Here is a 25,091-nt window from a genome sequence, read left to right as displayed (position 1 = left end):
TAGGAGGCAGGGAAGGAGAACTCTGAAAACCTTTGCAATCTACTTTTAACACAGTCACAGAACAGTCATACAAGCATTGCCAGGGAAGTCTGTAGGAGAGGTAGGAATGTAACTCAACTGAGGCAGGCTGTGTCTTGAATTTTCTTAAAAGGCATCCTGAAGGAGCAGCTGCCACCAGTTCTATCTCAAATCCCAGATTTCCGTGGTGTTCTGGTCGTGGATGGTGCCAGTCAGTGTAGACCCTACAGTGAGAAGGCCTAAGGGATTCTCATCAGCGTATGAAAACTCAAACGCCAAACAGCTGGCTGCTGTTCAAGGCGACAGGTGCGAGACGGAGCCAGTACTCAGCCAGGATTGTGGTAGCTCTGGGTGTCAACAGTCAGCATCTGTTAGTGTCCTTATCAAATGGGAGTCCAAACTCCCTGTGACTGTGTGTGTTAGGCAGGGGGTGGAGGAGGGGGTGTGCACAGGGCGCCATCATAGAATGAGATGGAGGGATGCCAGAGGAGACCTCTGTAATATTAAGTGGCAAAAATGGCCTGATCTGGACCCATCTATTTCCCTACCAACATTTATACCTGGAATGGAGGGATGGTTCCTGGAATTCAGAGGGGAAGGTGGCTGGCAAAGTTCTCCTGTGCTTGGGGGGAACCATTGCAGCTATAGCCGACACAGATATAGGTCACAGTTATGCAGATACACCAGGCATCACTCTATGTCTTACTGTACGTCATTGGATTCTCACAATAATGTGGAAAGGCAGGTATGATTTTTGTTAAGATTTTAGTCATTTTTTTTTAATTGGAAAGAGAGATTTACAGAGAGAAGGAGAGACAGGAAGATTTTCCATCCACTGATTCAGTCCTGAAGTGGCTGCAACAACCGGAACTGAATCAACCCGAAGCCAAGAGCTTCCTCCGGGTCTCCCACATGGGTGCAGGGTCCTAAGGCGTTGGGCCAACCTCCACTGCTTTCCCAGGCCACAGACATGGAGCTGGATGGGAAGCAGAGCAGCCAGGATATGAGCCGGTACCCATATGGGATCCCAGTGCATGTAAAGCAAGAATTTAGCCACTAGGCTATCATGCTGGGCCCCAGGGATGATTTATATTCATATTTTACACACGACGAAATGCAAGAACAAATAAGGAACAATGCCCAAAGTCCCCACAGATTGGTAAACGACAGAGTTGGTATTCGGACCTGGCCAGCCTGGCTTTAAAGTCTGTTCATTTAGCCTCTATACTATGTAGAATGTCAAAACTCTTTAAAATGAGGAGCTGGTATTGGGGCACATTGGGTTTAAGCTGTCACTTCCAACACCAGCATCCCATATCGGAGCACTGATTTGCGTCCAGCTGCTCTGCTTCTGGTCCAGCTCCCTGATAATGTGATTGTGAAGGCAGCAGAGGATGTCCCACAGCCTTGGGGCCCTGAACCCATGTGGGGGACCTCAGAGAAGCTCCTGATTCCTGGCTTCAGCTGGCCCAGCTCAGGCCCTTGCAGCCATTTGGAGAGTGAACCAGCAGGTGGAAGATCTTTCTGTCTCTTCTTTTCTCTGTGACTCTGCCTTTCCAATGAAGTATTTTTTTAAAAGACTGTACACTCTAGGAGAATTATTTAAGTTGTGGTTAGAATAAAACAGTATGACACATAAAAGAACAAGACCTGTATGTCATAAATGGGCTGAGCTTGGGCGAAAAAAAGCTTTCTGTCAGGAGAATGAAACAAATTAGGTATAAGTATTCCAGACCAAAAAGAAAAGGCTGGAAGTAGACGTTTGATCGAATGTTTAAGATACTGGTTAGGATGACCACACCCCACATTGCAGGACCGAAGTTAGCTCAGCTTCCTGCTTGTCCTGCAGATGCTGGGAGGCAGCAGTGATGGTTTGAATGGGTCCCTGTCACACACGTGGGAGGACTGGTTGTTCCCCGCTCCTGGCTTCGGCACTGGCACAATCGCAGCCATTGGGAGCGTCTGAGGAAATAGCTAGAGGTTGGGAGCACTGTGTGCTTCTCTGTGTGCTGTACCCCACCCCAGGCTCTCAAGTAAAATCAATAAAAAATAAAGGAAAAATGTAAATTCACTCAGTTTGAATGTAAGAGCAAAGCAGGATGATGGTGTCTGAGACAAACACCGCGGAGAACTATATCCGACTTTAAACACTGGCTATTTTCCCTTTGCATGCCTGTGTAGTAGTGATTGATTTTGATGGTCATAGTTTATGTAAAAATTAAAATTCAGTAGTTACTTTTTCCACCATTCTGTTAAAAACTCCATTTATGGTACTTCCCTCAACATACATACAAATGTGAGTTTCTATCTAGCCTCCTTGGGTCTGTTCATGCTGTGTCCCCCATAAAGTCTTTTTGTGGGGATGGGGTCCACGTCTACGGGGGATCTGCCTTTTCAAGAACTTTATTACTGATTTGCTATTATCAGACTTTTTGTGTCATCTTTTCAAAAAAGATTTACTTATGTAGTCATTTATATACATATTTATTTATTTAACCTGAAAGGCAGAGTGATAGAGGGAGAGACAGAGAAATCTTCCACCTCCAGATTTACTCCCCAAAGACCTGCACTAGCCGGGGTTGGGCCAGGCTGACAGCAGGACCCAGGAATTGCATCTTCATATCCTCTGTGGCCGGCAGGAATCAGGCACCTAGGCCACCACCTGTTCTTGCTCAGGTGCCTTAGCGGGGAGCTGGATTGGAGGCAGATGTGATACTTGATCCCAGGCACTGCAATATGAGATGTGGCAGCAAATACCCATCCCTGTATACTCTCTATGTGAGTCTTTCTTATCTCCCTCAACCACAATATCTCTGAGGACTGTGCTATCTGCCCATACTGCTTGTGCATAAAGAAGGCCCTAGAGGTACCTGTTTATCTCAACTGGCTTTATTTCCCGGAAACTGTTCAAGTGCATATACTGTGCCAGGTTTCGGGGAGTCAGGGTGAAAAGTTCAAATGCAGACTCCACACATATGGAGCTCTCTTTTAATTCATTAATTTTAGTAAAAACAAGTAGAAATATGAGCCTATCTCGTCAGAAAGTCACAGAAAGTTGCCACAGGAGACCAGAGGAAGTAGCATATAATAGTTAAAAATGTTGGACTCTAAGTCAAGATACTTTGGCCTCATCTCTAATTTGACATACCTTGAGTACATTTCTTAAACATTTGTGCATCCAATTCCCTATATGTAATATTAAGTATCACTGAAAGAATTGATTCCTATATGATATATAGAGAGAACTGAATGAAAAAACAGATGTAAATAATGTTGAGGGAAATCAAATGAACCAGGTTTTAAGCACCTGTGAAGAACATACAGCTAATGTTAACACAGTCTTGAAAGGTAAAAAAATCTGAAAGCTATCTCTCAAAGACAAGCATTAAAAAAAATGGATGTCTGTTCCCACTACTGCTATTCATTCCTGTTCAAAATTCCAGACAAGTTTTAGGTAAGAAAATGAAATGAACATGGGAAAGAAAGATATAAAACTCTATCTGCAGATGACATTATCATACAAATATATATGTGTTTGTGTGTATAACTGAAGAGATCACAAAAAAACCTACTGAAGCTTATAAATGATTTCAGCAAGTTTTTAAGGTATAAGAACATCTATAGATGCTGGCACTTTGGCTCAACTGGCTAATCCTCCAACTCCAAGCGCTGGGATCCCATATGGGCACTGGTTCATGACCCAGCATTTTAAAATGTTCTAGAATTGTGGTGGTGCTAGCACAGACTGGAATATTTTAAATTTTTGTTTACTTTTAACAATAATTTGTTTACTTAGCAAAATTACTACTTTTAATAATTCATACATGCACAGTATGTGAATTATACCTTAATAAAAAGGAGAAGCAAAAGAAGTTTTAAAATAGCGTACAAAGTGTCTGAAGAATTTAGCCACATCAATTACGAATTGAATAAAAATACAGGTGTGTTTCTGAGTAAATGATCCTTGTATTCCTAGGGACTAGAAAAACCAAGCGCTGGGCCCGGCACTGTAGCCTAGTGGCTAAAATCCTCGCCTTGCAAGTGCCAGGATCCCATATGGGTGTTGGTTCTAATCCCAGCAGCCCCACTTCCATCCAGCTCCCTGCTTGTGGCCTTGGAAAGCAATCAAGGACGGCCCAAGGCCTTGGGACCCTGCATCCATGGGGGAGACCCAGAAGAGGCTCTGGGCTCATTGTTTCAGATTGGCGCAGCCCTGGCCTTGGCAGCCACTTGGGGAGTGAATCAGCGGACAGAAGATCTTCCTCTCTGTCATTTCTGCTCTCTGTATATCTGACTTTCAAATAAAAATAAAATAAAATAAATCTCAAAAAAAAGGAAAAACCGCTGTTACTGGTCGATTCCCAGGATAAGACCATAGCCTTGTTCTACAAATGCATTCTTCATCATCAGTCAATTTTTATTCTTTCTTTTGATAATTCAAGCAGTGTATCGTTAGAGCAAGACTGCAATGGAAGTTTTCCAATATTTTGTGGATCAGAAGCTTGAAATACAGGGTTGCTTATATATTTAAGTGTTTGAGAATTCCTATTATTCCAGTACATTACTAAGGTTCTTTGTATCAGGTAAGAGTAAATGTTTATCACAATTCTGGGTTCTGATAACGACCTGCTTAACTTATTAACCAATTAGTCATACGCTGACCAAGGTCCCATGGGTGTTACTATCACTACTACTTTCAATTTCATTTTTATTTTTTTTAAACTTATTTTTGTTTTACTTGAAAGGCAAATAGCCAGACAGACCCAGACGGAGAGATCTTCCACATGCTTATTTATTCCTCAAATGCCCACAGTAGCTGGGGCTGGACCAGGCCAAAGCCAGGAGCTCAGAATTCAATCCAGGTTTCCCACATGGGTGGCAGGGACCCATGTACTTGAGTCATCTGCTTTCTCAGGGTGTGTATTAACAGGAAGCGGGAATTGCAGAAGGCACTAGAACCCAAGTATTCTGACATGGGATATGGACATCCCAAGTAACCTTTAAACATCTATGCCAAATAACTACGACTTAGTCATTTAAAAATAATTTATAAAATTTTTAGAGGGAGTTGAGCCATATTAACATAATAGTAGTAATAGTCTTACCTTTAGACATGACACCATTGGTGATGGCTGGATTTTTCACTATTGGAGTGGCAAACAAGGACTCCCAAAGACAACTTACTGACATCTCACAGTACATTGCCAGAAAATCAAACGTTTCCAGGGGGAAATTTGGACTCAAGTTCAACTGCAAAACCATCAGTATAACAGGCCTGTATTTTCATGCTAATTAATTTGTAGAGATCAAATCACTTCATGAAATCACACCTGGTGCACACCATTCCCTAAACAGAATAGTCTGCTTTTTCTCTGGTTTGCTCCATCTTATTCTCACTGCTTGCTGTCCTTGTTCTAAAGTTAGGGAAATTAATCCAGTAGAGCTGAGCCGTGACATAGAGAGCTCATTGGCCAGAGTACACATAATTATCTTTGTTCATTAGCCATCCAGTAATTCATATCCGGTATTTCCATGGCCTTGTCTTTCCCTCTCTGTACGTCGTCACAACACTGAAGACTAGAGCTTTACAGACTCATAACCAGATTATTGCTGTGCCTAATTGCTTTCCTTATTCCTACCTCAAATACAATCGGGCAGCAATATGAAATATTAGAGCTCTAAAAGGAACATTTCATCCAGTACTCTCTCCAAATCTTAACCAGCTCCCCCATGCTTACTGAGTATATATAGCTCAAGCACCATTAGCCTGGTATTTGAGGACTTCAAAAATCTAGGTCTACATTTTCTTTCTAAACTACTGCAGACTTGAACAAGATGGTTGTCCTTACCACCCACTGACCTTCTGCGAGTTCTTCTTGTACCTCTGCTCATGATATTTATCCTGTTCAGGATACCCTCCCTGAATATTTACCCTTCAAAGTGCCCGCTCCTTCTTTGAATGTGATGCCAGTTACAGTGTCAGGTACTTGATAATACTAATGTGTAACTTTTCACATCTGACATGGTTAACTTGCAGTATTTAATCCTGTGTGTATTTTGCTTCCTCATCTACAGTGCATGCTCCTTGGGGCCAAGTGCCATTTATTATGCTTATGAGGTTTAACAGGCTGGGTTGAGGGCTATGATATAGACTAGGTTCTGGGTGCTGGAGGTTCTCCCACATGCATACCAGTTACAACCACTTTCAATGTGAAATTGTAGAAGTAACTCCAAGCTAATAATGAATAATTGCAAACTACCTTTGAAATAGTTGAGAATCCCCCCTTAAAAGACAGAAGGTTCACTATTTTTCTTTTTTTCCTCCCCGTGGTGGACTGTACTAAAGGGGATGCATTATGGAAATGTTGCAGAAATTAATATGTTCATAGGTGGAAATAGAGAGAAGTAAGTCTTCATGCAGGCACTACAAGGATGGACTCACAACAAAATGACTGATAATCCCCTACATTGTTGGGAGACACCTCAGTGGCAGCATGATGGACTTGTGAAAATTCACAAAAGACACCCATTGTAAGACAGGAGGGGAGGAGAGAGGGGTCCTGGGAGGGAACTTGCTGCAGTGGGGGAAGGGAAATCCCAGTGGCTACTAAACTGCATCATAAAACAATAAAAAAAAAAAAAAGAGATAGAACTGACATTTAATTAGTAAGCCCATCCTCCCCTGAAAAGCTTAAAAATGACATGTAAAGATAAGTAGCTGGGGCGGGTGGATATTTGGCCTGTTGGTTCAGACATCGGTTAGGGTGTGCAAGTCTCATAGCAGAGTGCCTGGGTTTGATATCAGGCTCCAACTTCTTGCCACCGTAGATCGTGGTACGCAGCACATGATGCTTTAAGTATCTGGGCCTCTGACACTCACATGGGAGGTCTGGACTATGTCCCTGACTCTCAGCTTTCGCCCTCCACAGGCTGCCGTAGGTACTTGGAGAATGAACCAGCAGAGGAGCTCTAACTTGCTCGCTTGCACTCACTCGCTTGCACATTCTCTCTACCATTCAAATACACATTCAACAATTCAACTGTACTTGATCAGTGGATACGCAACAAGGTGGAACATTCCACAAGGGGGAAGGGCGGGGGGAGGGGTGGGGTGATCCCCAGTTCCAACGAAACTGTATCACATAATACAATGTAATCAATGAATAAAAAAAAATAACATATAAAAAAATAAAAATAAAAATAAAAAATAAAAAAGGAAGAAAAATGGCCAAACCTGGGATATAATCTCTAAGATTTAGTTGATCACAAGATACTCAAAAGAACTAATGTGTCATGCCGCAATTCATTTCTATTTCAGTGTTTTCATTTGTAAAACAGACTAAGCTACATAGGGAGAAGAAATCGAGAATTTGAAGTGAACATGGAGGGCATAACAATTCCATGGGTAACACCAGCTGAAAAGTTCTTCACCTTGGTTTCTCCAGAATCATTTAGGAAATGTAAGATTTCTTCATAGAAAAAGGTAGCCTCAAGCCAGAAGCTGCTCAATCTGTGGTCTTATGGACCCAAGTCACGCTGTAACCATTCTGACTTATCAAAATGCTTATTAATCTTATAAATGAAAGGATAAAGGGAAGATAAAGAAAATCTTCTTTATAATCCCCACTGAAGCCATTCTGTTGCATAGGATATAGTGACTTGAACTTCTCACAAAGGCTTTGCTTCACTTTGAGGAGATGCCCAGTCAATGCAGCTCTGGTGAGAAATGCTGCTTCTGAAGGAAACCTGTGCCCAGCAAAAATCCCTCATCTCCAGCAAAACAGACATGTTGAGTGTTCATTACTGTATACAGTCCTTGTTTATACTCTTGTGGAACAGTGGTTTTTCTACTTATTACCCGCTGAATTCTTTATTTAGTCGAGGGCTGACCTTGTGATTGTAAGATCACCTGAAAGCATGCCATTGTAAGGGAGAGTAGGTTAGGAATGTCATGACACTCTTAAATCCATACAAATACGAAATACATGAAATTTTCTCATTTTATATAAATAAAAACATTTTTAAAATAACCCCCTCATCTTGTATGTAGAAGAGACCTCAGTGTAATTACTTGATGACATCAAATCAAAACTACAAGGAATAGTAAGCTTGTAACTTTTTTGTGGTAGGCTTAGAATTCTTGTGTTTTTCTCCAAGGATTACTATAAATAATGGATTGTGTTTCTTGTCAAGAAAAATGCAAAGTTGAAATTATTACTACCTTCACTTCGAATTACAAATGACCTTTTATTGTGTTCCATTATACAATTTTACATAGTAGCATTTTTATTTTAAGCAATACTTAAGCACACTGAATTAATGTTTCAGCTCTACCAATCAGCATATAGATTTACCTTAAAAAAGTATAAACCAAGCACAGTGGTGCAATTTTCCAGGCACTTTCAAGTTGCTTAAATATTTACAAATATGTAAGCACCCTGTTGGAAAGCATGAAAATTTTGGTGTCAGGAAGAACAACTACGTGTGTATCAAATCTTTTAATTTTAATATTTCCACAGCTCCAAATATTCCTGAGAAAGGTCAGGCTCATTGTCATTTACATATGCTTTTCCTCATACTTCAGTGAATCTTGGAGAGCCATAACTTCTGTCACTTGATGTGCCACTAATTGCACAAAACACATGTAACGTGTTATTCATCCAAGGAGAGTGCATCGTATCTTCTTGTAATATCTAAAACAAAAGAAATTCACATGGTTAGCACAAAGCAAAATAACCACTGCCAAAAAAGAATGTCTATATGAACTTACACGCATATTTCAATTTATCACTGACACTTAGCTATTTAAAATGACAGAAAGCAGAAAGAGCAGAGAATAACATTACCAACTTAAGTCTTCAAAGCTGTTTTACAAAGGCAGCATATTAAAAAAAACAGAAAAGATCTGGTTACTCATTAAGAAAAGGTCATAAAATATGAAATTCAATACAAAATGAGCTAATGCAAACTTTAAGCTTTTTTCCCCACTAACAGTTGGTCACAACAACAGTTCTAAACATTTAAGAGTTAATGAATCTTCTCACACACTAGTTCTCAGAATCAAATGGCGGGATTTCAAATATTAAGATACACACCTCTCCTTCCCTGGATACTTGGAAATAATACATAATGCAGATGAAGTCATAAAATTGTATTTTTGAAGACACACTATAATTATATAAATTAATAGAGTTTTTTGGAAATGAAGAGCTTCATAAATTCCTATTTCATTAAGTATATCATAAACTTTTACATTCATAATATAAATATTTTAAACATACCCATTTTGTGAAATCAAAAACAAAAGTCAGAGACCTTGGGCTTAGATGAAGAAAAGGAAGAGTGTACAGATTGTATCCAGCTCTTTACTATGAGGTCCCACTTTAAGTCTCAAGCTTTGGACATTTTGTTCTCAAGCTACCATTGAAAGCTCACTTGTATATGGTCCATAAATTAATCTGTTATGCCAGTGCCAAGTCATACTGTTTGTGTGTTGTTACAAGTCATACAGGATAAATGAAGGCTATAATAGAGTCATTTCTTTTTATAAAACTTATGACATTAATCTGAGAGCATGTTAGATGTTTTAAAGATGACTGATTATCCAAGCCTATCACGTGATAAGCAAGCAGGGTATTCACTGAGAAAAGACACTATAATGGCCACTAAAATTATATTTAATAAGGAAATTTGCAATTAATTGTTTTAAGATAATATGAATCCCTTTCAGAAAGCCAAAAGCTTGAAGAAATGTTTACTGTAACAAATTATACTGAAAAATGGACCAAGGAATTTCCAAGTCATATCTTTTTTAAACAACTCATTATGGAGTTCAACAGAGTGTTTAATATCTCAGTATCCATGGGTACTTTGCCTTATTTTGTGATATTATTATAACCTTGAAGTTTATGACTATGAAAAGACTCTCATATGAATATTTTACAGAATTAATTGCTTTATAAAAATTCACTGTAAGATCGATAGCTTGCATAATTAAAAACCAACACAAGCTAACAGATCTCTTAGTTAGCTATCAAAATAAAGTATCAAAGTTCTAAAATACTGATCTGCACAATTCAGAAAGACAGCCATGGTTTATGGTAATTATAATACTAATACTACTAATAATAATTCAGATAGGAAATATGATTTTTTTTAAAAATTACACATTTCAGGGCAAATGGAGACTACAAAATGATCATTCTAAATATGCCGATCACAGGCTTTTAATTTGACTAACTTAAGAGTTCAAGGCAAGGTCATGGAACTGCAGGGAAATGAAATGACAGTAATATAGTACACACTGGCTTCAAACAGCATACGCAATTTTTTCTTTTTGTAAAGAAGGAATTTGCAATATGATTTCTATACACTATGAGAAACAGAAATTCAACAAGTTTGCTTCAGGAACCAACATGCAGTCCAGTTGATAACATCATCGGAATACTTAAAAATTCATGGAACAGAATGAAAAAAAATGTTGATTTCAGTACATTCTTCAAAATTCAGGTACAATGCTTTCTTAATACACATTTCACATGAACCTCGCTGCAAACCCCTGATATACCTCCAAATAGTGATGTTGAAGAGAGATACACTCTTACAGTACTCATGAATTAAAGCTGAAATACAGACAATAAAGAAAGTAAAAGGTTCCCTGATTGCCTGTGACAGAAAAAAAGGCCTCTGATAACTGAGCAAAGAATACCTTGGAAATATTTGCCTCATTACAAAGTAGGTGAATAAAAGTAAAGATGGCAAAAAGACAACACAGAACATAATCCCAAGTTCGTCAAGCCAACAAAGTTTCTGGCCACAGAGTGCGGGGCCACAGGAGATTGGGTAACTGGTGTTATCAAACACAGGGGATGACCTAAGTCTGGCTGACCCATACAGAGAAGATGACAATGGTTGGAAGGGTAGATGCCTGGTCACTCTGTCAGTTTTAGGATGTAACTAAAATTCCCCACAACTCATTCTGACAAATAGCGCACAAAATAAACTAGGAAAGGCTGGATCTGATTGAAAGTCAACTGGCTACCACTGTCCTAACAGTCTCTCCACTCTGATTTCCCTCCAACATTGTACCACACTTTGGATACTAAGCACTAGGCCTAATTCCATCCTCAGACAGCCTCCCATAGGAGACTGAAATGCATAGCACTGAAATGCACATACCAGAACAAATAAGGCTCCCTAGTTTCTTTGAGTGATCCTCCTTCATTTCTTAAAAATTGAGAATCTGGGCCTGGTGCCATAGCCTAGTGATAGTGGCTAAAGTCCTTGTCTTGCGTCCGCTGGGATCCCATATGGGCACCTGTTCATATCCCGGCTATTCCACTTCCCACCCGGCTCCCTGATTGTGGCCTGGGAAAGTAGTTGAGGATGGTCCAAAGCCTTGGGACCCTGCTCCTGCGTGGAAGACCTGGAAGAGTCTCTGCTCAAAATCTGCTCAGGCTCCAATTGGGGAGTGGGCCAGTGAATAGAAAATCTTTCTGTCTCTCCTTCTCTCTGTAAATCTGACTTTCCAATAAAAATAAATCTTTTTTTTAAAAAAAATTGAGAATCTGCAGTGTTTCTGAAGAAAATTATTGTCTTATTGGGCATGGTGGCACTTCTGAGGAAATGAAGGAATCTTTATGATAAGCTTAATGAGCTCAGTTACTCAGGGATTAGACTATCAATACTGTACCTCTACAAGCACACAGAACATGTTAGAATGCTTGAGTGGTCATCTGAGAACAGCGGAGTTATACATATCCACTGCCAGAACTTCATATGGAAACAAAGTTTAGCAGAACAGACCAGGAGTACTTAGATCTTTCTGTAAGGGTCAGCAGGTATATAAAACTTCTAACAAATTATGACATAATTTGGCTAAATGTGATGATCAGGTCATTGTGCATTTTTAGGCTTTGTTTAGGTAAGTTAGCTATAACTGTCACCAAGTTATAGACTCAAATGCCAACAAGTTTTATAAAAACAGTTTTGTAAGCCAAATTGGATATAAAGACCATTCATGAAAGCTGGAAAAATCACCCAGGATATCTCATCCAAATGGTAGTTTCTAGTGGATTTCTTTCTTTTCTTTTTATAGCCAAGATAGGGATACTCATCTGGGGACCTGGCTGCCAACCCAACCGCTGCACTTCTTTGGCCTTCTTCCTAAAAGACTGCTATCTCAGTATACAGGGATCAGTTCAGATTTTCTCAGCTAGTCTTCTAATGACACTGTTAGCACAAAGAACAGAATTGGTCATTGCTTTGGTTACAGCCTTAGACAATTTCTTCACATGTGACTTGCATTGTATCATTTCAATCATTAAAGAGAACATGAACAGATTTTATAATACAGACTGAGTAACTTTCTTAGATACTATTTAAGAGATTTTGCTAAGCAATAGTTTAGGTATCCCAGGTTATATTTCTATCTCCAGCCGCACTAATACTTGCCTGCTCATGGATAATTTCAGACAATTCTTTTACCATGTCTCTGAAATTTGACTTCAGACCTTCATGATATTCAATTTGATCCTCTTTAATTAGCCGCTCATTTAGTTCCAGCGCAATGCTGCATGCTTGTATGAATTTCCTGTGGTGAACATGAAATATGAATGTTCTGTTATGTAATCTGAGGACAGCTCATTGATAACTAATTTGATGACACACTTATCAAGGTTTTTTTTAGAAGGAAGATTAGAACCCCACATAGGATCACTGTGCATTTGTTAACATTACCTCCTAAACCTGGAATAACTTCTTTATTTTCCACCTTTGTCTTCATCTTAAAATACTTACCTCTAATAAATCTAATTCCTCAATCATTTAATTGGCTTTATAAGTTGATTTAATACTAATATTAATTGGTACTTAGAGACAGCAAGTCATTCATTTGCTCCAGGTGTGCAGTTGGTTAGCACGTAGTACTTACACTGCAAGTCATTCATTTAAAAATGCTTTATTTGAAAAAAAGCTTTATTTGGAGCTTAGTATATGCACTGTACAGTGGTCAGTACTGTAGCTGTGAAGTATCTACCTCAGGTTAGTAAGGGTGGGGACAGGGACCTGGTGCCATGGTATAGTAGCCTAAGCTTCCACCTGTGGTGCTGGCATCCCATATGGGTGCTGATTCGAGTAGCAGCTGCACCACTTTTGATTCAGCTCCCTGCTAATGTGCCTAGGAAAGCAGTGCAGGATGGCTCAAGTCCTTGGGCTCCTACACCCACATGGGAAACTTAGAAGTTTCTGGTTCTAGATGTGAACAGCCTGTCATTGAACCAGTGGATGGAAGATGTCTCTGTCTCTTCTACCTTTTTGTAACTCTGCCTTTCAGATAAATATAAATATTAAAAAGCAATGGGGGGCCTGGCACAACAGCATAGTGGTTAAGGCCCTCGCCTTGCACGCCCGGGATCCCATATGGGCGCTGGTTCTAATCCCGGCAGCCCTGCTTCCCATCCAGTACCCTGCTTGTGGCCTGGGAAATCAGTCGAGGATGGGCCCAAAGCTTTGGGACCCTGCACCCGCATGGGAGATCCAGAAGAAGCTGCTTGCTCCTGGCTTTGGATTGGCTCAGCTCCAGCCGTTGCAGCCACTTGGGGAGTGAATCATTGGCAGATCTTCCTCTCTGTCTCTCCTCCTCTCTGTATATCTGACTTTGCAATAAAAAATAAATACATCTTTTAAAAAAAACAGTAGGGACATAGTTGATGTCCACCAGAAAGGTGAGAGTATTTTTCTAGCCTTTCATGTGTTTATGTTTAGTCTTCATAATCAGAATACAGACCTTAGGGTACAAAGTACTACACTGTCATTTGTTTTATATTCTTGTCATAGTAACTATGTAGTCTTTTGTACATACCAGGCATTAGTAAATATTGGAGAATGAATGACTAATGGTTGCTCTTCAACCTAGAATAGCTGATAACATGCAGGCATGAAAAGTAAATGAAATAGTAGGAAGCAAATTATTGGCTAGACTATCATCTTTCTCCTTGATCGATTTTATTCAACACTTTCTCTTAAGTCCTGTTGTATACTGAACAGATTTTTTTCCATTTCATTAAATGATGTATTTATTTATTTGAAAGGCAAAGAAAGAGGGAGGGAGGGAGGGAGAAAGAGCAAGAGAGATCTTGCATCTACCGATTCACTTCCCAAATGGCTGCAACAGTAACCGGTATGTCAGGCTGCAGCAACAACGCAGGAACTTCATCAGGGTACCACCTGGGCACCCAAGCACTTGGACTATGTTCTGCTGCCTTCCCAGGTGCATTATCAGGGAACTGGATTAGAAGTGGACAGCTGAGACATTAAAACCTAACTCACATAGGATGGTAGCATAGCAGGCAGCAACTTAATCCATTGTACCATAATGCTACACCCACAGATTTCTTCTCTTAATGTAAGCCAATTCTGATATGCCTTAGCTTACGGGGCTGGTCACTGAACACTAGACCAGGCAGGCAGAATCCATAAGGAATTAAGGACATGGGATAGGAGCAAGCCTATGCAAGCCTTCTAGTCCCAGTGTTATTTCTATCCTGAACAGTCTGAAATGCTCTGAACAAAAGGTAAGGTGGACAAAAGTAGGCAATCGAGTAATGAACACAAGCTTGTGTTTCTATCACTTAATACCACAGCAACAAAGTCGTGTTTGGCATGTGTAATCTCTTGGGAGGCTGGGGCATGGTTAAGGTGCTGCAGGACCTTAGACGGTCACTGAAACATTGTAAAAGAATGCAGAGGATGGTTTTTTTCCCCCTGGAAGGGTGTTATTTGATGAATAGTTTCTTGTGCTGTTTTTAAAAAGAAAAGAGCAGGAATATAAAAGTTTTATCTGAAAAATGTAGAACATTACCTAAACATGTCTTTCAACTCATTCACTTTCTTAGGTGGATACTTGCTGGCTTGACTGTCGTTTAAGAAAGCCCTTGCATATGCCAATGGACCAGCATTGACCTAAATTACAAAAAGAAAAAAGAATATTGTCAGGATGTAACTGAAAGTAGCTTTTGTATTTTTCCTTTTTCTTTCTTTTTTTTTTTAAAAAAACCCAAGTACATAAATCTATAAGTGGAAAACACATGTATTATAGGTTACAACAAGTTTACATGCAAATTCATTAACCAAAGTTAGCAATCAGTAAAATGACATCCTAATAAGTTAGTTAATGATTTCCAATATGTAAATATAGGCTTTGGCAGCAATCAGGGATTTATGTTAAAGTACTCTGACAACACAGATACGTTATAGCCAGCAAGCATCATTTCTATATAGCGATCTAAAATAAAGCATAGGTTTCTGCATTCAGTAAAAAGTACAATCTAAACAATGATAGCAGTGCTTGCTCTGTGTCCTTAAGAACGCAGCAAGAGCACCAAGAAGCATCTCGTCCAGTTGAGCAACCATCCTACCTGTACAGAAACACAGCCCTGCAGTTTCAGCTGGAGCTGAATCATGTCCACGTCAGCAGAGGAGCACAGTTTTTGTAACTCTGCAGTCTTATCTTTTATTTCATCAGTAGCAACATCAATTGGTTTTAAATTAATCTGCTGTTCACAGTTTATAGGAATCCTCTTCTTCACATATGGGAATGAGTTTGATGCTATGAAAGTGTTGAGACTAAATTACTGTCTTGAAAAAAATCATTTGTTCAAACAACAAAATTCAGGAAAGATCCATTGCAACAAATAATTTGCACGCTTTCTGTGGAAGATGCCTTTGGCTACCATAGAGTATCTGTGACTTGAGGACTGAGGGGAAGTTCTCCCTAGAAGACATCTATGAGCAATCATTACCGGCACGAGAAAAAGATGGTTTATAATATGCACGTGTTTGTGCAAACTTGTAACTGAACAAAACAACAGATAATTAACATTTCAGTTGCATATTTTTGCTGGTCAGGTGTTATATGGTGTATATCAACAAGGATCAAAACAAATATGAACATGCCAAATTCTACTTACTAGTCAAAATTGTCCGGCGTTTACACTGCTCTTCTATACACCCTTGCTTTTTGCCCGACAGAGTATAAGGAGCCTCAAAAACAAATCTGTTGATGTTATGGTTTCTTTCAAACTCAGTTTTTCTTTCTGTGAGCTCTTTCTCATCAAAGTAGGGCTTCACATAAGTGACTTGTATATGAGCATATTTTGGATCAAGCTCTTTGGCATTTACCTACAAGGAAAGTGATTTATTTTAATTCAATGGGAGGGGAAAAGGAATATAGGTAACCTGCTAATAATGCCATTGAAAACTGTGTTTCTGACTGAAGATAATTCTGAATGGAGTCTCTGTTCTTTCTCTAAGGACCATTTACTTATGATTAGAAGGAAGTAATAAAAACCTATTTGTAAGTCACAGAAATATAAAAAAAAAACAAAGAAAAAAATGACTGCAATGCAACCACTCAGCGATACTTAGTACATTTTTCATATAGATCCTTCTAATCTATTTTTCTGTTCATACATATATATACATGCACACACACATATTTATTTAGAAAATTAAGATCCTAGCATTAAAACAGCTGATTGCGTGGAAGGAAGCATTTGGTGTAGCTATTAAGGTGTGGCTTTAGACATCCACATCCCATACTGGAGTGCCTGGATTCAGATCCCTGCTCTGCTGCTTCTGATCCAGCGTCCTGCTAATGCAGATCCTGAAACACGGCAGGTGATGGCTCAAGTACTTTTTTTTTGTCATTCATATGAGAAACATGGATTGAGTTCTGGGATCCTGACATTTTATTTATTTTATTTAGTTGAATGACAAAGTTGTGGGGAGGGAGAAGAGAGAATTAATGAATGAGAACGGATGAATATTCTGTCTGCTACTTCACTGCCCAAATGGCCACAATAGTCAGGACTGTGCCAAGTCAAAGTCGGGACCTTCTTCTGGGACTTCCACATTGGTGGCAGGGGCCCAGGCACAATACCAGGCAGCTGAATGGGAAGTGGAGCACCTGGACTTGAACTGGTGAGCATATGGGATGCCAATGTCACAGGCAATAGCTTTACCTGCTATGCCACAACACTAGACCCATGGGCTCCTGGCTTTGCTCTCTCCCCGGCCTAGCTGCTGTGGGCATTTTTGGAGTGAAACAGCAGATCAGGCATCTCTGTTCTTCTTTTTCAAATAAAATGCATACATACACACAATTTGAAAAATTAATTGTGGATCATGTGGCTTCTTTTTTAAAAGATTTATTTATTTTTATTGGAAAGTCAGATATGCAGAAAGGAGGAGAGGCAGAGAAGATCTTCCGTCTGAAGATTCACTTCCCAAGTGACCGCAACGACAGGTGCTATGCCAATCCGAAGCCAGGAGCCAGGAACTTCCTCCAGGTCTCCTATGTGGGTGCAGGGTCCCAAGGACTTGGACCGTCCTCAACTGCTTTCCCAGGCCACTAGCAGGGAGCTGGATGGGAAGCGGGGCCTCTGGGATTAGAATCGGCATTCAAAAGGGATCCTGGCACGTTCAAGGTGAGGACTTTAGCCTTTAGACCACCATGCCGGACCCATCACTAGCATTCTTATGGCCATATTTTCCAAGGCAAAATAGTCAAATGGTTCACATGAACCATACCTAGATTTCTATTTAAATATGAATTAATAGAGTAGGGCAAGCCAAATGCTATCTCACCCCAAGGAAATTTTCTGTTGCCTTAATTCAATAGAACAACACAGAAAAGCAAAACTGATAAGAAAAGAAGTAGGCTGGTTTTGCCTAATGTTTTAATTTTGAACCTATCAGCAAACCTATATTCATGGTAGATAATATTTTTACCATTAAAGGCTTTTTAAGCTCTGCCTCCTAGCTTCCAAGTGCTTTACATAGCACTACGCACATCACAGTGATTCATATTGCTGAGGCTACACATCCTGAACTGTGTATCCTAAAAGTCAGCTCTTGGCCCTGGCGCACCCACACAATGAAGAAGTTAGACATTTCTACTGTGCTTTCCCAAAACTCTCTCTGCAGGGAACTATGTGTTTCCTAGGAAGCAACCTTCACCCTTCGTTGGTTGAGCCTACTGGGATGGATTCCACAGAGCAAGGACCAAGGCATTCCTCCTAAATACTGCTGCTGTTGGTATAAGTATTGCAGCATCCCTTATGCGTGCAGGTTCAAATCCTATTCTGATCCAGCTCCCTGCTGATGGCTTGGGAAAGCAGAGGAGGATGGTCCAAGTCCTCAGGACCCTGCACCCAGGTGGGAAACCCAGGTGAAGCACCAGGTTCCTAGGTATGGACTGGCCCAGCTCTGACCATTGTGGCCAGCTGGGGTATGAACCAGCAAATGGAAGATCTCTCTGTTTCGTTTTCTCTGTATCTCTGCCATTCAAATAAAAATAAAACGAAAATGTAACAACAGTCACTCTTACTGAACTAAAGCAATCTTAGGATAAAATGTGTTTCTAAGAAAATTTTAATCACAAAGTATGTAAGTGAGAATCATAATACAGAACAGCCTTTATAATAATAGCCAACCTTTATTGTGCATGCTACCTTCTATTATTATTGGCGATGCTATTTATATACAAGAAAATTTAATCACTTTCCACATATTAACTCATTTTATCTATACAACAACTGTATGAGGGGGTACTGTGATTATATTCATTTCATTAATAAGAAAAATATGTTTGCAAGGAAAGAATCTTGATTGAATTTGAACTGTAATACTGCATCAAGGTGGAGGAATCCACCAGGGGGGAGGGGAGGTGGAGGGATGGGGGGATTCCCAGAGCCTATGAAACTGTCACATAATGCAAAATAACTAATAAAAAAAATAAAAAAATAAAAGCACAAAAAAAAAAAAAGAAAAAAAAAGAAAAAGAAAAGAAATGAAACTTGGAGAAAACAGGTTAACATTCCCATGGTCACAGCGATGGCAAGTGGCAAAGAACGGAGATTTGAATCCTAGTCTCTCTGACTCAAAGCTTCTTTCCTTTCTTTCACTATCTAGAAGGCTCCATTTACATGCCTCTTCTCCACCAGTTAAAAATGGAAAAGGTCAGGGGCAGGGTAATAGACTATGCCAAGAATTAAGAAAAAATGATTTCAAAATGCAGAGCATAGGTTACCTTGTCTGAATCTTGAATTATTTTGACATTCTCTGTACCAAATTTTTCACCATAGAGTTTAACAAGTCTCAAGGAAATCTCTGAGAGGCCAGTGAGCTTGGGCTCTTTGTAGATGTACTCCTTTCCATCCTCCTCTTCAAAAAAAGCCTATAATAAAGTTTAACAAGTAATAATTTATAAACAGCATAATCACATTTACCAAAAAATGACTCATGTATTTGAAATGACATTCCTAAAAGCCACATGCATACATGCACCCTTTTAACGAAAAATGAAGGACATTTTTCAAAATTCACAATCATGTGAAAGTATAATTGGTTGGATGATTTCTTTACTAGACTTTTCTCCTTCCCTACATACTTAGCTTTTCCTCTGGAAACATTAACTACTAGATATTTCATACAACCTTTAATAAGCTTAAAAGAAAATGCAGATGAGGGAAAAATCCAAACACAGAATTAGAGCCAGTAATTGTTGATTATAGTAAGCTGATAGTTCAAAGGGGAAGTTTTTTTAAAAACCACAACTTTATGAACTTGCGTATACTTACTTGGCCATAAAAGGCAACTCGGAAGAAAGTACCTAAAAGTCTCTTCTTAGTATGCATAACCTCCAGGATTTTTGTATAAGCTCCATGAAGAGTTCTATAAACTTGAGTAAGTTTCTGAGAAATGAGAATACACAAATAAGGTTTGTCTTCTGGTTAACCAGTGAATGTCTTCAAGATAATTATTTTAGAGTAAAAACCCCAATATTTTCTTTTCAGAATCATTTTGGAGGGGCTGTTCACACCCCTTCCCTCACCATCACAGTTAGACACAGTTCTCAACAACTTTAGGTGTAACAGTAGAACTTAAAGTGATTATAAAACACTTGCTTCAATCATATCTGAATAGCAATTTTTCCTTTAAAATACTGCATTATAGGATGTGGTGCTGTCCTGCAGGGGCTTAAGTTGCTACTTGTGATGCTGGCATCTCACACTGGAGTGCCAAGTCAAGTCTCGGTTGCTGCGCTTCTGATCCATCTTCATGCTAATGGGCCTGGGAAAGCAGCAGAGGATAGCCAAATTATCTGGGCCCCTGCCACCCACCAGGGAGACCTGGGAAGTGTTCCTTACTCCTGGCTTTGGCCTGACCCCCTGGCAGTTACAGTCATTTGGAGAGTGAACAGGAAAATATCTGTTTGTCCCTATTATTCTACCTTTCAAATAAATAAAAATACATAGCCAAAAATTATTGTATACAAATCCCTGTTGTACATATCTGAATCATTTTAACTAAAAGGGCTGTAAAATGTTTGGCTTGAGTCTGCAAATGCCTTCAGGGTAGAAAACAGCATGCAGGCACAAGAATAAGTAATAGTGCAAGTCTCAGTGAGGACTGCTTTACACAAATTCACAGACACTTTCCAATACTATATTCCTCAGCACACCCAAAAAAAGAGTACATTGTGCAAACAACAGTATTAAAATTGTGAAAAGACAAGTTACAGAATGGAACAAAATATCTATGCATTATAGATATGGTACGTGTTTAATGGCCTAGCTATTTAGGGAAGTCTTACAACTCCCCCCCCCCCACACACACACACAAAGACATATAACCCACATTTTAAAAGGAGCAATAGACTTGAATAGACATTCCTTCACAGAAGACATACATATGACCAATTAGCATATAGAAGGCTGGTCAACATCACTGGTCATTAAGGAAACAAAAGCACAATGAAATAACCCTTTATTCTCAGTAGCTGCCTTTAATAAAAAGGTAGGGGTGAGGGAAATTCCATTGTGGACAAACAATTTATTGAAAACTAAAATGCCAGCATTCTACATTGGAGCACTAGTTCAAGTCCTAAATACCTTGCTTCTGATCCAGCTTCTTGCTAATGCACCTGGGGAACACAGAGCATGATGGCCCAAACCCCTTTACTGCTGCCACCCACATGGCAGACTAGGATGCAGTTCCAACATCAAGACTTTGGCCTGGCCCAGCCTCATTTGGGGAATGAACCAAGGGACAGAAGATATTTTTCTGTCTCTCCCTGTATGTTGTTGTGCCTTTCAAATACATAACACATCTATTAAAAATCAAAACAAAACAAAGCTTAGTGACAAAACCTTGCCTCCCACAAATGTGGATGATGATATGGAGAAATAGGAACTCTATTAGCAATATAAAACTCTGGTAGCAATATAAAACAGCATATCTGCTGTAGAAAACTGTATGACCCAGCAATTCCTCTCCTAGGTCTACAGAGAACTAAAAACATATGCCCATTCCAAAACCTGTTTATGAGTGTTTATAGCAGCACTATTCATAATAGGCCAAAGATGGAAACAAATCAGGTATCTCTCAATGGACAGGGGAATAAATAAATTGCAGTCCATCCATAAAATGGAATGTTATTCAGCCTAAAAAGGAATGAAGTTCTGATACATGTTACAACTTGGATGAACTCTAAATATCATGCTATGTGAAAGAAACCAGATATGAAAGGTCACGTGTTGTATTCTATTTCATTATGATGTATCTGGAATAGGCAAAATCAAAGAGACAGAAAGCAGATTCCAGGTTATCAGAGATGACACTGGGATCCAGAGTGCTTCCTTCATGGTACAGGGTTTATTTCTGTGGTGGTGAAAGTTTTCAAACCAGAAAGATAGTAGGCATGGGACACTATAAACATACTAAATGGCACTGTACTGTGCACTTTAACATATTATTTGTATATGTCACATGAATTTTACCCTAATAAAAAGAGGAACACAGAACTTTCTTTTTCCAAATTTCTTTCTCCATATTATCTCCTACAGTTTGTTTTAACATCAATTCAGGGGAAATTTTCCTAGTTTGCCTGATGATATCTTTCAGCCCATTCTACAAAAACAAACTGAAAAATTAGACATCAGTGGTCTAGAACTAGTTGCTTCATTTCAGGCAGAATTCTAGATCTACATGGATGCTTATAATCCATGAGGAAATAGGAATAATTCTCCCATGGAAAATATAATTTATTTTCAAGTACAGAAAGAACTGACAGAAAAGAGAGGGAGGATGAGCAAATGAAGAGAACTTCTATTCACTGGTTAACTCCCAAATAGCCCAAACAGCCACCAGGGTTAGACCAAGCAGAAGTCAGGAGCCTGTAATTCCATCCAGGTCTCCCATGTGGGTGGCAGGCGCCCAAGTGCCCAAGTGCCATCCTCTGCTGCTTTCTCTGGCACATTAGCACAGAGCTGGATTAGAAGTCAAACAGCCTGGACTCAAATTAGCTCTCCAGTATGGCATGCCGGCATCAGAAATGGCAACTTCACCTTCTGTGCCACAACACAATAAGAAATATCTACTGCATGAGAAAATGCAAATGGCATACTATAGTGAACCTTGCAATCTTCAGAGGACAAAGAGGGATAGCAATATATATTATGTTTTCTACCAGGAGCAAAATCAGCTACACAAGCTAAGGAGGAAACTGTTTAATCTGCCTACCTCAAACTCACGACGTTTCTCATAAATTGGAATGATCAACTTGGAAATCTCAGAAATGACTTCATAACGTTCCGCCTTCCATAAGCCATCAACACATTGTTCTAGTAGCTCCAGCAAAACTTCCTGCATTCAGAGAACACTCCAATTAGGAAATCAATGTTTTTAGGGTTTTAGACAGACATATTCTGAACCACTTCAACTTATTAAAATAAAAATAGACTGTACAAGGTTTAATGAAATGCAATAGGAGTATATCTGTGAGCCTGTATTTCTAAATCAGATATTTAGAAGTCTAGGGAATGTGGATGAAGTCTTACTATTTAAACTGAAACAGCAAATGGCATTTGGTCGAATACGATGTATACATCAAATAGCAATCTGTCTAAATATTATTACAGAACACCAAACAATTCCCCAAAAATGCGCTGACACAGAAAACAGATTACAAATTCTTCAATAGTAAAAATTTCTCCCAGGGGACAGTAGGATCAGGCTCAAGGCCATAGTTATAAAAAGTTGAAGCTGCTGTCTAGAAGGCAAGCTGTAAGTTCAGTTATACTGTGGCACTTATCATCATTAAGTCCTCTGAGTCTTCCTGATGTAAAACTAAAAGTCTCAGAGAAATCATCTAAGATCAAGAAAATAAAACTAACTTCTCCATGGGTTCACCACAAAAGATTGAGCTGGGATTAAAATTCAAGTATCTTAATTGTGTTATAATCAATTCTTACAGTAAACACATCATGAAGTCTCTGCCAGTTCAGGCCCTGATGGCAGCCTGCCTACTTGAAACTTCACTGCCAAGCAAGCCAATGTCAGCTGTTACATTTACAAAACACATAACTTTGTGGCACTACAAGCCCATCAACTATGTTTTTCTGAGTTTTTTTTTTTTTTCATGTTCCCACTGTTGATCAGCCATAGATTTTTTTTCCATGTTTCAGTCCCTGGTTCTCTGCTTTTGACTTGGTACATGATGTCCTATACTGCCCCGACTTTCAGTTCTCACAGGCATATGACTTCCAGATGTGGATTGCTAACTCTGATCTTGTCCCTCAGATTTAGTTCTGCATTTCTTTTTCTTTTTAAGGAAAAAAAGAGATGTGTTTATTTTTATTGGAAAGGCAGATCTACACAGAGAAGGAGACACAGAGAGAAATATCTTCCATCTGATGGTTCACTCCCCAAGTGGCCTCAATGGCTGAAGCTGAACACATCTAAAGCCAGGAGGCAGGAGCCTCTTCCAGGTCTCCCACATGGATACACGGTCCCAAGGCTTTGGGCTGTGCTCTACTGCTTTCCCAGGCTACAAGCAGAGAGCTGGGTGGGAACTGGAGCAGCCAGGACATGAACTGGTGCCCATATGGGATCTTGGCAGATATAAAGCAAGGATTTACCCACTAGGCTACTGCACCAGGCCCAGTTCTGTATTTCTAATAACATGATGGATATTTCTATTTTGACAAAATAGAATTTATAGCCTTTCCCACAAAATCCAGAAAGTATTCTTTTATTCTCACGGTGTTTCCTGAATCTTTCCTAATTGTGGTGTAGGCCTTAAGTGTTGTTTCACATTTGGACAAGCAAGTCCATCTTCCAGCCTCCGCCCCCAGCCTCTTCTCATCTATCTCCAATGTATTTCCCACTTGATCACTAAATTAGCCATTCCTCTTCTTCACATTACCCTGCTCAAAACCTTTGGTAGCAATTGAACACTTTAGTAAATAAAGCTTAAACATTCAAAGTTTCCCAAAAATTTGGCCTCAATTATGACTTTTCTCTATCTGAATTCACTGGTTTTGTGAACAATCTACTCACTGTTCCTCAACTATGCCTGGGACTGGCATTGTGGCACAGTGGGCTAAGCCACCATTTGTGATGCTGGCAATTTATACTGGAGTGCCAGTTCAGAGTCCTCACTGTTCCACTTACTAACCAGCTCCCTGCCAGTGTGCTTGGGAGGCAGTAGTCGATGACCCAAGTACTAGGACCATATGGGACAGATTTCTGGGCCCCTGTTTCCACCTGGACCAGGATAAGCATCAATTGTTCTGGCCATTTGGGGAGTGAAACAGCAGATGGAAGATCTCTCTTTTTCCCTCTGCCTCAATCACTTTGCCTTTGAAATAAAGTTTTTAAAGAAGACAGTGAAAAAAGTTCCAGACACAGGGCTCTACATTCTAAAAAAAGAACCCTCTGCCCTTGGCACTCTTAATACCTAAAGTTCATTAAGATTTAGTTACCTTCAAAATTAAGTGAGCTGTAATTAAGAAAAAAATTAAAATCTTAAGGAATAAACCACATATAACTGCCAATTCAGGTTCAGGTATCTTACTTCACTATAATGAACATCCATCATCCCAGCATCTTCTTTCATTGCTCCTTCTTCATCTATATTGGGAGTAATTTTCTTGAAGGCTGAACATCCATTAGGGAATAGTTCTGTGTGGATAAAAAACAGGGATAAATTTATAAAGGTCTGCTTGGTA

The 25,091-nt window shown here is 39.5% G+C and overlaps 1 protein-coding gene across 2 annotated transcripts in view; it reads right to left on the bottom strand.

Moving 5' to 3' along the window:
* Nucleotides 1–25,091, bottom strand: part of DOCK11 (dedicator of cytokinesis 11) — a 235,980-nt gene that overhangs the window by 28,680 nt on the left and 182,209 nt on the right. Inside the window, exons 45-53 of one of the 2 annotated variants that reach the window (XM_004587632.4) lie at nucleotides 24,938–25,044; nucleotides 22,603–22,725; nucleotides 19,659–19,772; nucleotides 19,109–19,255; nucleotides 15,987–16,197; nucleotides 15,435–15,625; nucleotides 14,879–14,979; nucleotides 12,472–12,610; nucleotides 8,246–8,711 (exon numbers count right to left, since the gene is read on the bottom strand). In XM_004587632.4, the coding sequence (XP_004587689.2) occupies nucleotides 8,592–8,711; nucleotides 12,472–12,610; nucleotides 14,879–14,979; nucleotides 15,435–15,625; nucleotides 15,987–16,197; nucleotides 19,109–19,255; nucleotides 19,659–19,772; nucleotides 22,603–22,725; nucleotides 24,938–25,044 (1,253 nt within the window). In that variant the 3' untranslated portion in view covers nucleotides 8,246–8,591. Of the gene's footprint in view, nucleotides 1–8,245; nucleotides 8,712–12,471; nucleotides 12,611–14,878; nucleotides 14,980–15,434; nucleotides 15,626–15,986; nucleotides 16,198–19,108; nucleotides 19,256–19,658; nucleotides 19,773–22,602; nucleotides 22,726–24,937; nucleotides 25,045–25,091 lie in introns of those variants that run through there. The other variant, XM_058659209.1, reaches the window with a different exon arrangement.

The sequence above is a fragment of the Ochotona princeps genome, chromosome X (genome assembly GCF_030435755.1).
Source record: "Ochotona princeps isolate mOchPri1 chromosome X, mOchPri1.hap1, whole genome shotgun sequence".
NCBI lineage: Eukaryota > Metazoa > Chordata > Mammalia > Lagomorpha > Ochotonidae > Ochotona > Ochotona princeps.
This window is presented reverse-complemented; position numbering and strand designations above follow the sequence as displayed.